Source organism: Sciurus carolinensis, chromosome 2 (genome assembly GCF_902686445.1).
Source record: "Sciurus carolinensis chromosome 2, mSciCar1.2, whole genome shotgun sequence".
NCBI classification, from domain to species: Eukaryota; Metazoa; Chordata; class Mammalia; order Rodentia; family Sciuridae; genus Sciurus; species Sciurus carolinensis.
In genome coordinates this window covers 189,556,123-189,569,860 of record NC_062214.1, presented here as the reverse complement: position 1 = coordinate 189,569,860, position 13,738 = coordinate 189,556,123, and the positions used below count along the sequence as shown (strand labels likewise).

Below are 13,738 nucleotides of genomic sequence, written 5' to 3'. Positions count from 1 at the left end.
CCTAAGGAATCTATTAGAAAAGGAGATTTAGACAACCAAAAAGAGCAAGAGCGAGCAGCATGAGGGGTGAGTTTTAAACATAATTGTATAAACATTAACATAATTTGGGAAAAGCTAATCCATGCTTATAAGAGAGAGCATACAACAGACATGGTACAATTGTAAAAATGGAGGCGTGTGGGGAATAAGTAGTGCATATGGATACGACTGCCTAATAGATATGAAGTGGAAATAAAGGGACATTACTTTATTTCAGAGACTGGGATGGAAGGAGGGGAAGGACAACAAGAGGATATAAGCTAACCCCGATATTGTTCAATGTAAGGAACCAATTAGTCCAAAAAAATAAGTGAACTAATGGTATTATAGAAAGGCATTAGTACAAAGTTAATGAACAGAACAAATGAGCAAATTAAACCCATTGCATAATGAAAGAGCTTAGATATAAAAGACATAAAGATAAAACAGTATGATAGAACTGAGGCCAAACATATTAATCATATCAATAGATGTAAATGGGCTTAACTCACCTATTGAAAGAAAAGGATTTTCAGTTTGGCTAATAAAGCAAAATCCAACACTATGCAGAATACAAGAGACACACCTAAAACAAAGAGATTCAAAAGAGTTAAAAATAAAAGGATGGAGAAAGATATATCAGGCAAACACAAGTAAAAGAAAACAGGGGTTATAATCTTGATCTCTGACAAGGTGGAATTCAAATCAAAAAGCATTACACAGATAAAGAGGTACACTTCCTAGTGCTTATGGCTCAATTCACAATGAAACTATTAGTTATTAACATTTATGCACCCAGTAACAGGGTAAAAACTTCCATTAAGCACCACCCCCAGAAGACACAAGGGGACACAGAAACACTAGCAAAGAGACTTTCACAGACCTCCCACATTTCAAGATCAAGTGGACTAAACTACTAAAGGTACAGAAGAACTGAACAACATAAATAAGGTATCTATTATAGATACCTATCAAACTATGATAACATTGTATTAATAATGGAGACTATAACTTCAAGTACACATAGACCATTCACAAAAACTGAAGAAATCTCAGGACAGAGAAAACCTCCAAGTTTTCAAGAATAAAAACAATATACAGCATCTTCAGAACATAATGCAATAAAATAAAAATTGATAACAAAATTTTTAAAATGTCCTTCCATGTGGAAACTTAAACACTCCCAAACAACTCTTGGGTCAAAGGCAAAATGCAAAATTCATCACAGAATGTCTTAAAAAGAGTGATAATAAAGGCCTGACATTACTAGAAAATCTGTAGGTTACCACCAAAGGAAGTATCAAAGAAAAATATATTGCTTGAAATGCCTGTGTGAATAAAAATTTCAATAAATTAACAGCCAACTCAAAAACTTAGAAAAGGAACACTATAATAACACAAAGAATCAGAAAAAAAATCAGGATTTAATAATAAAAGCTGAAATTAATTTACTCCCCCAAGAAAAAACATAGTAGACATTATAAATAAAAAATAAAAAACAGCTCCTTCTTGGAAAAGAAATCAACAAAACAGACAAACTACTAACTAACCCAATAAAAGAGGGGAGGGGCCCAGCAGAGAAAGCACAAATATGTGACATCAAACACAACATTAGAAATGATAAGGAGAAAATCAACATCAAATAAAGTTTTATTTCAATTTCTAAGAACTTCATAATTCTATGTATATTTGAAACTTTATATGAAATGCATAATTTTTTAGAGAAATAAAGCTTACCAAATTTGACCCCAGTAGAAACAAAAAATTACTAGATTGAACAAATGTCATAGAACAAATACAGAAAGAAGTTAAAGACTTTTACTGCAAAAAAAGTACTGGGCCAGACTAGTTCAGAAAGGAACTCTAACAAACTTTAAAGATGGATAATCCCAATTCTACTTTATTCCAGAGTAAGGAAAGAAAACTTTCAGACTCACTTTGTATAATATGGAAAATAAACATTGTTTCCAGATTCTGACTAGAATTCATCCCAACCTTATACCTCCCCCCAAAAACCTATGAATCTATCTAACTTACTAATAGCAATACAAAATGTCTTCAGCAAAATGTGACAAAATTCAGTCTTGGGTATTAATAAAGTTAAGAGAAGAAATCATATGGTCTCCATACATGGAGAAAATGAATTTGATTCAACATCCATTCAGGTAAAAAAAAAAAAAAAAAGAAAGCAAAAACAAAAATTTTAAAAACAATAAAAGAGGATTTGATGGATGGATAATTCCTTCACATATTACTCCACTCAAAAGAATATTTACTTGAGAGAATACCAGAGGCATTCCTAGTAAAGGTAAAAGCAAAACAAGAGCACCTACCCTCTGCTGTATTTAACATTGTTAGAGATATTTGCCAATGCAATTAGAAAAAAGAAAACAATTAGAGGCATAAAAATTGAATAGAAAAGAAAGGATAAAACTATTTTTTATTCACAGACATATAATTATATATCTCAAAAACCCAAAAGAATAGATCAAAAATGACTATAAAAAATTTAGTAAAGTAAGCTTAAAATATTGGCACACAAAAATCAATAGTCTTAATGTATAAAATTAAAAGATAAGACTGAAAAGACACATCCCAATTATGATAACAAGAAAGATAAAGTACTAAGCATAAGTTCAATAAGACATTCCAAAATATATATGACCAAAAAAAAATTTTTTCTGGTACTGGGGATTGAACCCAAGGGTACTCTCCCAGTCATTTTTATTTTTTATTTTGAAATAGGGTCTCACTGAGTTTCCAAGGCTGGTCTCAAATTTGTGGTCCTCCCACCTCAGTCTCCCAAGTAGCTGGAATTACAGGTATATGTCACCTTGCCCAGCTATGTGACAAAACTTACCTCTGCAAAGGCACAGACTTGAACAAATGAAAAGACATATCATGTTATCAGACAGTACAATTCAATATCATAAAGATGTCAGTTCTCCCTAAGTAAGGTATTTTATAAATGTAATGTATATAATATGGATAGTAACCCCATGAAGCTTTTTTTTTGAGCTATGCAACTCAATTATCAAATTAATTTGGAAGAATTTGAAAGAGAAAGCCAGAAAAACTTGAAAATTAAGAATAGTGAATGAGAAAGGGGACAGTCAAAATTCTCTACAAAAAAAATTTAGCCTTCAGTTTAAACAAAAGAAGAAGGAGGAGGAGAAGGAAGAGGAGGAGGAGAATCATGTCAAGTTCCTTACAATATCCTATTGTTTTAGAGATCTTGACAAGGTATCAAAGAAAAGCTGAAAAGTACATACAATTCTGCAAAATCAGATGCCCTTGGAGACTCACCAGGAAGCTGCTCTAGAGCCTAGTTCAGTGCCCGACACATTGAAGACAACCAATAAGAATTTGTTGAATAAGTGAATAGATCTGTAATTAGTGAAACTGTCACATCTAAAATGTATTGATTAATGGCTCAGAGTCAACTTGAACCAAATTGTTTAATGCCATGTCACAGGGTTTTTGCGCTGCTTTTTTCCTCATCATATTTATTTTGGATACTTCATATAGGAATGCATATTATTTTGATAGTTGATACCAAATTCATGGAAGGATGGCTAATACATTGGAGAGATAATCAGTCATAACAGTGAAAAAACACTAATAAGATAAAATTTAATAAGGTTCATAATTAATTGAATTGAGCCCCCCAACCCCAATTATATATTCAATTCCTAACTCCAGGTAACTGTAAACAGAAACTTAATTGGAAATAGGGTCTTCACAGATGTAATCAGTTAAGATGAAGTCAAACTGGATTAAGATGGGATCTAAATCAAATAACTGGAGTGTGTTTATAAGAGAAAGAAAAGAAGATTTGGAAACAAACACAGGCTCTATGTAGACAGAGGCAGTGAATGGAGTGATGCAGCAAGCCAAGGAATTCCTAGGACTACTGACACCACCAGAAGCCAAAAGAGGCAAGAAGGATTGGACCCTAGAGCCTTCAGAGAGCACTGTCCTGCTCACACCTTGACTCTGGATTTGCAGTTCTGTGACTGTGAGACAATAAACTTCTGTTGTTTTAGGTGACCAGTTCGTAGTAACTTGTTACAGCAGCCCTAGGAGACTAATATACAGCTAAATAACTTATCTTTCAACTGCACAGATAGAGGATAAAGGAAAACTGCAGCTATTCCTATGGAACAGACCTGGCAGTTGGAGAGGGCCAGCAGCTCAATATTATAGAGAGAGCCAAAGGAATACTTAAATTCTGAAATAAAAATCCCTGTACTCAGCACTAACTAGGGTACATAGGAAGTAGTGAGTCTTTAAACAAGTGTCACATTTGAAGGAGGTCATAAGGAAGAACTGGAATGCATTTTTAAATAGTGATGCAAAAAGGTAAGTGTCTAGAAATTTCATCATATTATTATAAAACATTATCAAGCAATCACTCTACATATATTTAAAATATTACCATCAAGGAAAAGCTCTCGCAACTACCGAAAAGAAGTTCTAATATGGGTTCAAGGTAATGGGAAGTTACTGACGTGTTTTAAAGAGAAGAATGACATGATGGTCTCTGTATTTTAGATACATCATTTGGAAAGATATGTGAGGACACAAGCAGACTCAGGGAGGCATAATAGAGATGATAAACCCCATAATTAGGTTGATGATGGTAAGAATAAATAACAAGTGAGATATCCAAGGAGTATTAATTTAAGAGATAGAACCATAGTACTAAGGTAACAACGCTTGTCTCTCAAAGCTATTATGAGAATGAATTTTTATATACCAAAGTGCCTAGCACAAAGTAGGTACAAATAAATGTCTAAACTCTCCTTCAATGGAAAGCTTAAGAGTCAAATATACATAATTTTGACATACCACTTTGGTTATATGATTATGAATTATTATCTATTTTTACTTCTGAGGCAAGATCATTTTTTCTTAAACTAAAAATAACATGATATATACACAAATGTATATATCCATTCAATTTTACCTGTGTGTGAGACTAAACCTCTAGGACCTGTAAAAATGAAAGATACCTCAAAATGCTGAATACCACTCCAACTTTAATTCCACATCAAATATTTAGTAAGACTCACATAATAATCAATATACTGCCTGGGAACACTGTTCTTGAAAAGTCCAGAAGATGAGAAAAACAAAACAAAAATAGAACATATGGACTGAAAGAAGATAAAAATCCTAAATGACTGCTTTCTATACTTCAGAAAACTAGTTCAATAAGAACACATTTTGCTTACTGTACTTTTCAATGCAGTAAACATTTCATTTCTAAGTCAATATATGTGTTCACTTATGCAAAATTCCCATATCTTTTCAGAATACAAGAAATAAATGCACATGAATCTCCAACACAACACACCTGCAAAACAAGAATCCCAACTCAAATCTTATTTATTGGTTGAGTAATCCATACATGAAAACTTGAATAGCATCCAAGTAAAACTACATCCCAAAGAGTTTCTGACTTCAAATGTAATGCTGCTTTACCTTAAGAAATAACAGTCATCTGTGTGCTAAGTTTGCCTACCAATTGGGAATCATAATTATTATGCTGAACATAATATAAGAAAAATTTAGCTAATTAAAAAGAACCCAAACCACAATGACTGTTCGGAAAAAGTGTAGCTTGTTACGTAAATACTATAACATTTGATTTAGCAAATATATTTTAAGTACTTTTGATAACTATAGCTTTATCTCCCTATAAATCCATTGAAAAGCATCCATTTTATACAACGTTCACATGTATGGGATGTAGAACTTCACATAACAAAAATGCAAAATCTTCAAATTAATGATATCCAAAAACTTGATTATGTAAATCTTCCCTATAAAAGATATTTCAGGGGCTGGGGATACAGCTCAGTTAGTAGAGTGCTTGCCTTGCAAGCACAAAGCCCTGGGTTCACTCCCCAGCACCGCAAAAAAAAAAAAAAAAAAAAAAAAAAAAAGATATTTCATCCACCCTCAATCAATTTTATTCACTCAAGGAATTTTTGTGCAAACTATGCACCAGGCAATGGATTGCATGCTGGAGCTACAATGTGAACAATAACACAATCTACACAAAAATTAAATTGAGGCAACTAACAAGAAAGCTAATTATTGAAATACATTTGTGAACACACAAGTAAGGCGTGGGGGAAAGCAGCAATTAGGCAGGGATTCCAAGCTAAACACTGAGCAGTAAGTAGGCATGGGACAGGCACAGAAGAGGGCCATGGAGGGAAAGAAAGCATTTCAGGCAAAAAGAGCACGGAGCACTGGACAAACTGAAAAAATGGTCCACTGTAACCAGAGCAGGGCAGATCAAGTTGGAAGGGTTAGAATCAACAGGGTATGATATATTGAAAAGTTAAGGCAATGATTACAAATTTAGGGAGACTCCAAGTTTTTTTACTTGGAAAATGGTCATGCCATCCACTGAAATGAGTAAAACAAAAAGAAGTTTCGACCTGGGACATAAGACAATGAATTTGGATTTGTTGGGGATAAGATCTAGACAGAAATAGAGGCTTCTAGTTCCAGAGAACAAGAAAACTGTATTGAGAGGTTGTGAGTTCAATGGCCAGCACCAAAACAAAACAAAAACAAACAAAAATGAAAATTATACTGGGAAATCATCCACATAGAACTAATAACTGATACCATGCAAGTGAATGAACGTCAAGTCTGTGGAATTAAAAAGAGACAGGACAAATGATGGAAACTTGAGTGAACACAATTTTTAAAAATCAGGAAGAAAGAGCCCTCAGGAGGAACAGTCAGAAAAGGAAAGTATAAATAAGGAATACAGCAACTAGTGTCAAATGACACAAAGAAATCATGCAAGACAAAGGCTGACCACCATTGTTCCTTTTGCAACCACAGACAAGTTAAGGGTCATACTCTAATTTTTTTGCATATATTAATAAAATTAGAGTTTCTTCTAAAAGAAGATAACAATGTACTTTTCTACTGTAGTAATATTACCACAAAATGTGCAAAAAAACAAAAATAAAAACAATCGATTTTTCCAGTGTGGTCCTCAAGTATGCTGCGGGAGAGGGGCAAGTTCATCTTCAAATCATGATAATTAGGCATATTCTTAAAAGTGTCTCTAATGTAATCAAAAAGATTTTCAGTTACTGAGATAAAGATATGGAGTTGGGTGAATACACTAAAAAAAATTATACATTCTTATTTCTATAATTAGTGGTTACCCAAATTATCAACAGATTGATTCCAAATTTGATAAATATTTTGATGGATATTTATATAAAAATGTGTATTTAACAACTGCCACACTTTCTTCACAATACAAAATATGATGGATAAGCAGTTCATGTCTTAGAAATGTTCTGTTTAGGGGATTGGCCAGTGCCCTGAGGCATATCAAGCCCAGAAACTGCCAGGAAGGCATGCCCTCCCACCCTGAGAGCTAGAGAAAAGGCCTAGAGTCAAGGAAGAATAACAGTTCATATCCCATTTAAATAACATCATTGCTACTTCTTGTTCTGTTACATTCTGAAAGGTTCAATCTAAACTTTATCATTATCCCCATTTTGGCAACAAGCACATGATTTTATTCTTGATGATGATAATAACTGCCTACATGTATTAACTTCACATTATGTGTGAGGATTCCCTGGTAAGCACTTTTCATGGATCACCTCATTTAATCTTCACAACAATGATTACTATCCCCATTTTATAGATGATGCAATCAGTGCTTAGACAAGTTAAATTAACTTGTTCAAGGTCACAGAGCTTGCAGCAGGCAGAGCCAGGATTCAAACCCAGGCAGTGAACTGATTCTAGAACCTCAACTCTTAACTTCTGCCGTCACACAAAGCAGAGCTTTATTTGAAAGAGCACTTCCAAAGTACTCCGAATTGGTCAGTTTTAAGTCTTAGAAGACAGAGAAAGTTGGGGGAGGGGAGTGACTCCTCTTTAGAATCCCAAATAAAAGAAACCATAAATTCTTATTTTTATTATTCCAAATTCTATGTCAACTATATAAACATTTTCACCATAATGAACTTTGACTGCTATAAAAAGAATCATCTGGAGGAAAAAGAATTTAACTCTTGTGTAATCACCTGAGAAATTGCTAAGATTTCCCCTCCTGTTATGAGGCTCTGCAGATAGCACTGAAAACAGACTAAACGTTTAAAAACAGCCTCCAAACTATATCTTTGCTAAAACTAGTCTGTCTCTCGTCATTATTACTTATCTCATAAGAGAAAATGCCACCATATAAAAATAAAATTCATTTTTCATTTCTCTGTGATACATGACTCTTTAAAGTTAAGTCACGTAATCTGTTCAGGTTGAAATGCAAGTACTTCCTCTTGCTGGTTCAACCAAACTATGTCTACTTCCTGCACCAGTGAAATCTTTGCCTACATCAAGAGGCTCCAAGAAAAGAGTAATAAAAAATAATATCTTGATATTATATTAAATCTAACTCTTCCCCCTTGGTCCATAGTACTGAGGACGCTCCTGAATGCAGAGGAGAAAAGAACTCTCAGGTCTATTCTCTTCCCTTTTAGTGATCTTCATACTCAACAGAAGAGAAAAATCTCATGGCCCTCCCTTCTCTTTCTCCTTCCCCCTAGTCATACTCCTACTATGTCCAACAATAAACTACCACCAATATGCAACTTCTCTTTAATAAAAAGTATTTCTTCTTCCTGAACATTAACTATGCACCTTTTCGTGCTTATGCTCTATTTTCAGGTACGTAATGTGCACTGGAGTGTCACTCATGTTAGAGGGAAAGAAAAAATTCCTAACTTATCTTCACTCCAAATAAAAATGCCTAAAAACACCCAAAGCCTCCTTATCCTTTTCATAGCCTCCTCCCATTTACCTCTTTTGCCCTCCAAAACCCTTAGGACTAAACAAAGATGACTACTATTTATTCCATACTTTATAGATGGAAATTCTGAGGCACAAAACTATCAAGTTAATTGCCCTATGTGTCGCAGTTAATCAGAAGGGCATGCAAAGCTCAAATCCACATTGTAGTTCCAAATACAGTGTCTTTCATCCTCTACAGATGAAAACATCTGTTTTATAAACAAGTCTAAAATAGTTATTTAAGCCCGCAAATTGTACTACACAAGCAAGTCCCCATCTAGATTTTATTCATCCTGGAATTCACTGCCCAGGAAAGAGACAAAACATGGTTTTTGACAAAACCCAGTGCATGTCAAAAAATATCAAGGAAGGGAGAACAGTAAGAGGGCAGTAATACTCACTGGCTTTAACCTGAAATTCCTTATGTAATATGCAAGTGAAAATCAAATGGCAGGTGGTGGGTTTTTTTTTTAACAAGCATACCATAATAAAATCCTTAAGGGTATGACATTCTCCAGTGGGTAGTTCTACACTGATTCCGACTATGTTACCATTACTCAAAACAGAATACATCCAATTTTTTTTGAAGCTTCTGTAGAAGCAGAATTTCATTGTCAGGGTAGATTTAACTTTCAGAAACAGGTAAAAAATAATCACAAAAGAGTTCGCTAACAATTTAGAAGAGACTGACTCTTCAAATGGAAAATACTTGTCAGTGTCATGGCCATCATTTATTGAGTATATGCTATGTGCTGGGCCTACTACACCTCCTGTGTGTGTTCTCTCATTTATAATCACAATAACCCCATTAGCATTATTACCCCTTACAGATAAGGAAATAAGATTCAGAGAGGTCAATTATTTTGCCCAAGGTCAAAGAGAGGCAGAACTAGGATTCAAATGAGGATCTTCCAGATTCCAAAAACAATATAAAGAGGTGAAAGCACTGGTAGGTGGGCAGCACAATTCCTAAAGAACCATCCGTCTGAGAATTCTGAGTCTTCAGCCCATTCAGTCTGGTGAATAAGTGGCATGATGCATTTTATCATATATAAGATATTGTTCCCAAAAGAGACTACTGTTTTATGAATGTCAAAAAATAGCTTTAATAATTATTCCAAAGAAGAATTATGAAGACTCTCAAGTAGGGACAGCATTATCAACATGAGTGTTTACTGCTTTGGAACAAACAAGAGTCATTTAAGACAAATAAGTTTTGGTATATTTGTTAAAAATTCAAACTCATTACTTAATAAAAACATCTTTTTTTTCCAACCAGAAGTTGAAGCCCCTGAATCCCTCAAGTGCATTCAGGAAAATGTTTCACATTTATCAACCTACCAAGTACATGCCCAGGGCCTATATGTGCGCACTGAAATAAGACAGACTGTAGGGACCGTCTTAGAAACTTACTCCGTCCATAGGAGTAGCAGATCGTTTTCAACCAAGTACACAGTTAACATTACTGGGACAGCCAAATTTCTCCTGTGCTATATGTTAGAGTTTGTGTAAGCTGCCCTACAAAGGAAGCCTGCTCTTGGAAAAATAATTAGATCCATTAGATCATTTTCCCAGCGCCCCTTGCACTTTCTTGTAAGCACCGCATGGTTGTGGTTACTTTTAGCACTAGTGTTGGTATTCATGAGTTAATTTTCCTTATACTAAATTCAGAATTCTGCCTGGTTCCCTGCTCTCTCCCTCCCCCTTCTCTCCTTTCTTGCCTCTTCAACCCTAAGTGGAAACTGCAGACTCAAACTCCCCGATGGCTCCAGCACCAAAAACTGGGCATGCTCAGAAGGCCAGGCAGGCTTTGGGTTGCAACTGACAGTTCCCCGCCCCTGATTTGCCGCTGCCCCCCTTCCCCCACTCCAACAGTGATACTGAAATGTTTATCTGAAAGATACGAAGCCTCTTTTTCCCAAGAATGACCCCATTTTAATTTCATTTCGCAGGGTCTCTTAGTCTTGCGAAACCACCACAAGCCTGGGAAGACCGCATTATTTTTCAGCACCGGGGACAGCGCCGCGCTGCCAACAACGTCCACCCTCCCCCACCTCCTCTTCCACCCCCACCCCCCACCCGCCCCAACCTCAGCCCCCACCCCCGCACCAGCACAATGCCAAGGTCTCCCAGCAGCCGCAAACGCCGCGACTGCGATAGCTCCCGCCGGGGGCCGGGCCGGAGTGCCGGGCCGGCTGCTACTTACACTGCTCCGCTTTGGTGGACATGGTGCTGTCCAGATGGAAAGGCTTTGCCCCAAAATCTGTGTCGTGTGAGCTCCCTCGCTCCGCCAGCGATGTTGCGAGGAAAAGAGCGCATACCCCCCACCCCCCACCCCCTCGCTTTCCCCCTCCCTTAGGCCCGTGTCGCTACCATTCGGACAAAACGCACATCAAATTGCAGAATTCGGTCCCGGAAGGTTAGGAAATCGCCCCCGGAGAAATGGGTGGGATTTAATAGGCGGCCAAAGGCTTCCTGTCCGTCCCCTCCTGGAGCTGCCCGCGTTGATGTGGGCGGGGAGACCGAAAGGAGAGAGCAAGCTGCGGCTCCTGGTGAAATGGGAAAATGGGCTCGACCGGGGGAGGAGTATTTCCATTCATAAGGCGCACGGAGGGGACGGGTGTTTCCCAGAGAAAAGCCTCTTAAAGTGCCGGAGTCCCCGACCATTTGGATCTCCCATTGGCGTGCTCCGGGCCTGTAAATCCTGCTCCCGGAGCAGCCCCCAGTGCCTCAACGCGGTGACCGGAGAGGGACACAGGTGCGTCCCAGGCTTCGTCTCAACCTCCGGGAGGAAGGAGAGGGAGGCGGATCCGGGGCGGGCTGGAGAGAGCCGGGGCCGGAGGGCGACGAGGATGCTCTGAGAACCGCGAGGAAGGAAATGCAGAAGTAACCCTTAGCATGGCTTCCCGGCGTGCTGCGGTCCGTGCCCTCTGCCTCCCCTGGCGGATGGGCTCTCCTGCTGATGATTAAGGATGGGAGGTCCCACTGCCAGGGGCTGTAAGGAGACTTGAAAAGTGGGGGCTGGAGAAGGAGGCGATTTCCACGGATGGTGAAGCTGGAAAGACCACAGAGAAGGAAGATGAAAGACTGGAGACAGGAAGAACCCAGGTGTGCTCCCAAGCAAACGTCCAGTCTAAACCCCGGCACGTTAGGAAGCCCCTCTGCTGGGGAATGGAAGCCAATAGAAATGAAGGCAATAGAAAAGGGCATCATGCATATTAACAGAAAGATGCCAAAAGAGTCTGTGACAAAGTGGAGAGGCATTCTCAACCTGGATTTGGAGTCAGGAAAAACCAGATTGAAGACCCAGTTCAGCATTTACTTCTCCAGAAATAATCTTTTAATCTTCCTAAACCTCAGGTTCTTTATCTATACAATGGGAACAATAAAATCTGCCCTGTCACCCAAAGACTTATAGGGCAGGTCAAATAGGATAATAGAGGTGAAAGTCCCCTTAAAATTAAAGTACTGTCCAGTTGCCAACCAGTGTGACCATTCTTCATTCAAATAGTTAAGTTTGTGAAGCCAAGGAACAATGATTATAACAAGCTGATTAAGCGAAAGCTCTAGGAATTATAAATTCAGTGATTTTTAATGTTTCCTAGATTGACATTTTTCCATCTCACCAAAAAAGAATGATCTGTATTTTAGGGAAAAGAACATTAAGTTCTGTATGATATGTACAAAATTCTCAGATTAAAATCTTTGACAATTATGAAAAATATGAACTAATGTCAAGAAAAGGTGTTTCTGAGTAACCAGGAAAAAAGCCCTCAAATAACAGGGAAATTGTTCATTATGATGAAATTGTATTATGATGAAACAGTTGCCGAGTTTCATGGTATTGCAAAAATGTTCATCAGGGAGTAGGATTTGACTCTTTTAGGTATATAAATGATTGGACCTTGCCACCCCACGCTTAGAATGCCACACTGGCTGGTGGGCTATCATCCTGTACCACAGTTCATTCCCTAAACCCCCTAAACCACACCCAAAAAAGAAGTTTCAGTTTTCAGTCAAAGATAAATGATTCTGTGAAGAGCAATGATGGAGAATTAATCTTGGATAAAAATAAATAGGAATCATTCTGAAGAAAATATGAATATAATGAACATTTCTGAGAAGATGATAAACATTTTGTGTGATTAAAAGAAAGCTCGAGGATTTATTCAGAAATTTCTGGGAAGCTTGAATCTTTGATAAAGAAAACAGTAATTGAATTTTTTTAAGTGTCCTGGATAGCAGAAACAAAGGACAAAGTATCTATTGGAAAACTATTCTCCCTTCATCTACTTACTAGTCCTGCTGTTCATCTTAATAAACCTCCTATTGAGAGAGAATATAACAGTTTTAAGGTCATGGACTCTGGAATTGGTCAAGTTTGAATTTCAGCTCTGCCTCTTGTGAGCTGAGGAGTCTTTTGGATGTCATTTAACTTCTGTATGCCTCAATTTCCTCACCTACAAAAGACCCTATGGTGGTCACATTTAAAGTCATCATCCAGATTAAATGAGTATACCATGAGAATCTAGAACAATCCCTGCCATACAAGTTATTGTTGTCATTGGCATTACTGCTCAAGTAGATCAAATGCAGGCAGTTCATTTGGGTTAGTTCAGACCGTTTGGGGCCTTTCAAAATCTGAAATCAACCAATTTAGTGATACACTAAACATCAACCTAGGCTCTCACAACTTCAGCCTTCAGATCTGTGACTGGGTTAACTGACTAACCGGGACCATCTTCACTGCCCAAATTCTCCACGCCAACATATGGCCTGACTTACTCCTTTAATGAAACAAATATAAACCCACTCACCTTTTCTTTTCTTCTCTTTATCTCCACCTGGGTCAACCTTTACTTCCACTGTAGAAGCA

At 37.4% G+C, this 13,738-nt stretch overlaps 1 protein-coding gene across 1 annotated transcript in view; it reads right to left on the bottom strand.

Moving 5' to 3' along the window:
- Unc79 (unc-79 homolog, NALCN channel complex subunit) overlaps window positions 1-11,171 on the bottom strand; it is a 252,433-nt gene extending 241,262 nt beyond the window's left edge. The window contains 1 exon segment of the mRNA XM_047541641.1: window positions 11,069-11,171. Within this exon segment, the coding sequence (XP_047397597.1) occupies window positions 11,069-11,090 (22 nt within the window). The 5' untranslated portion in view covers window positions 11,091-11,171.
- Window positions 11,172-13,738: the final 2,567 nt, after the last annotated feature.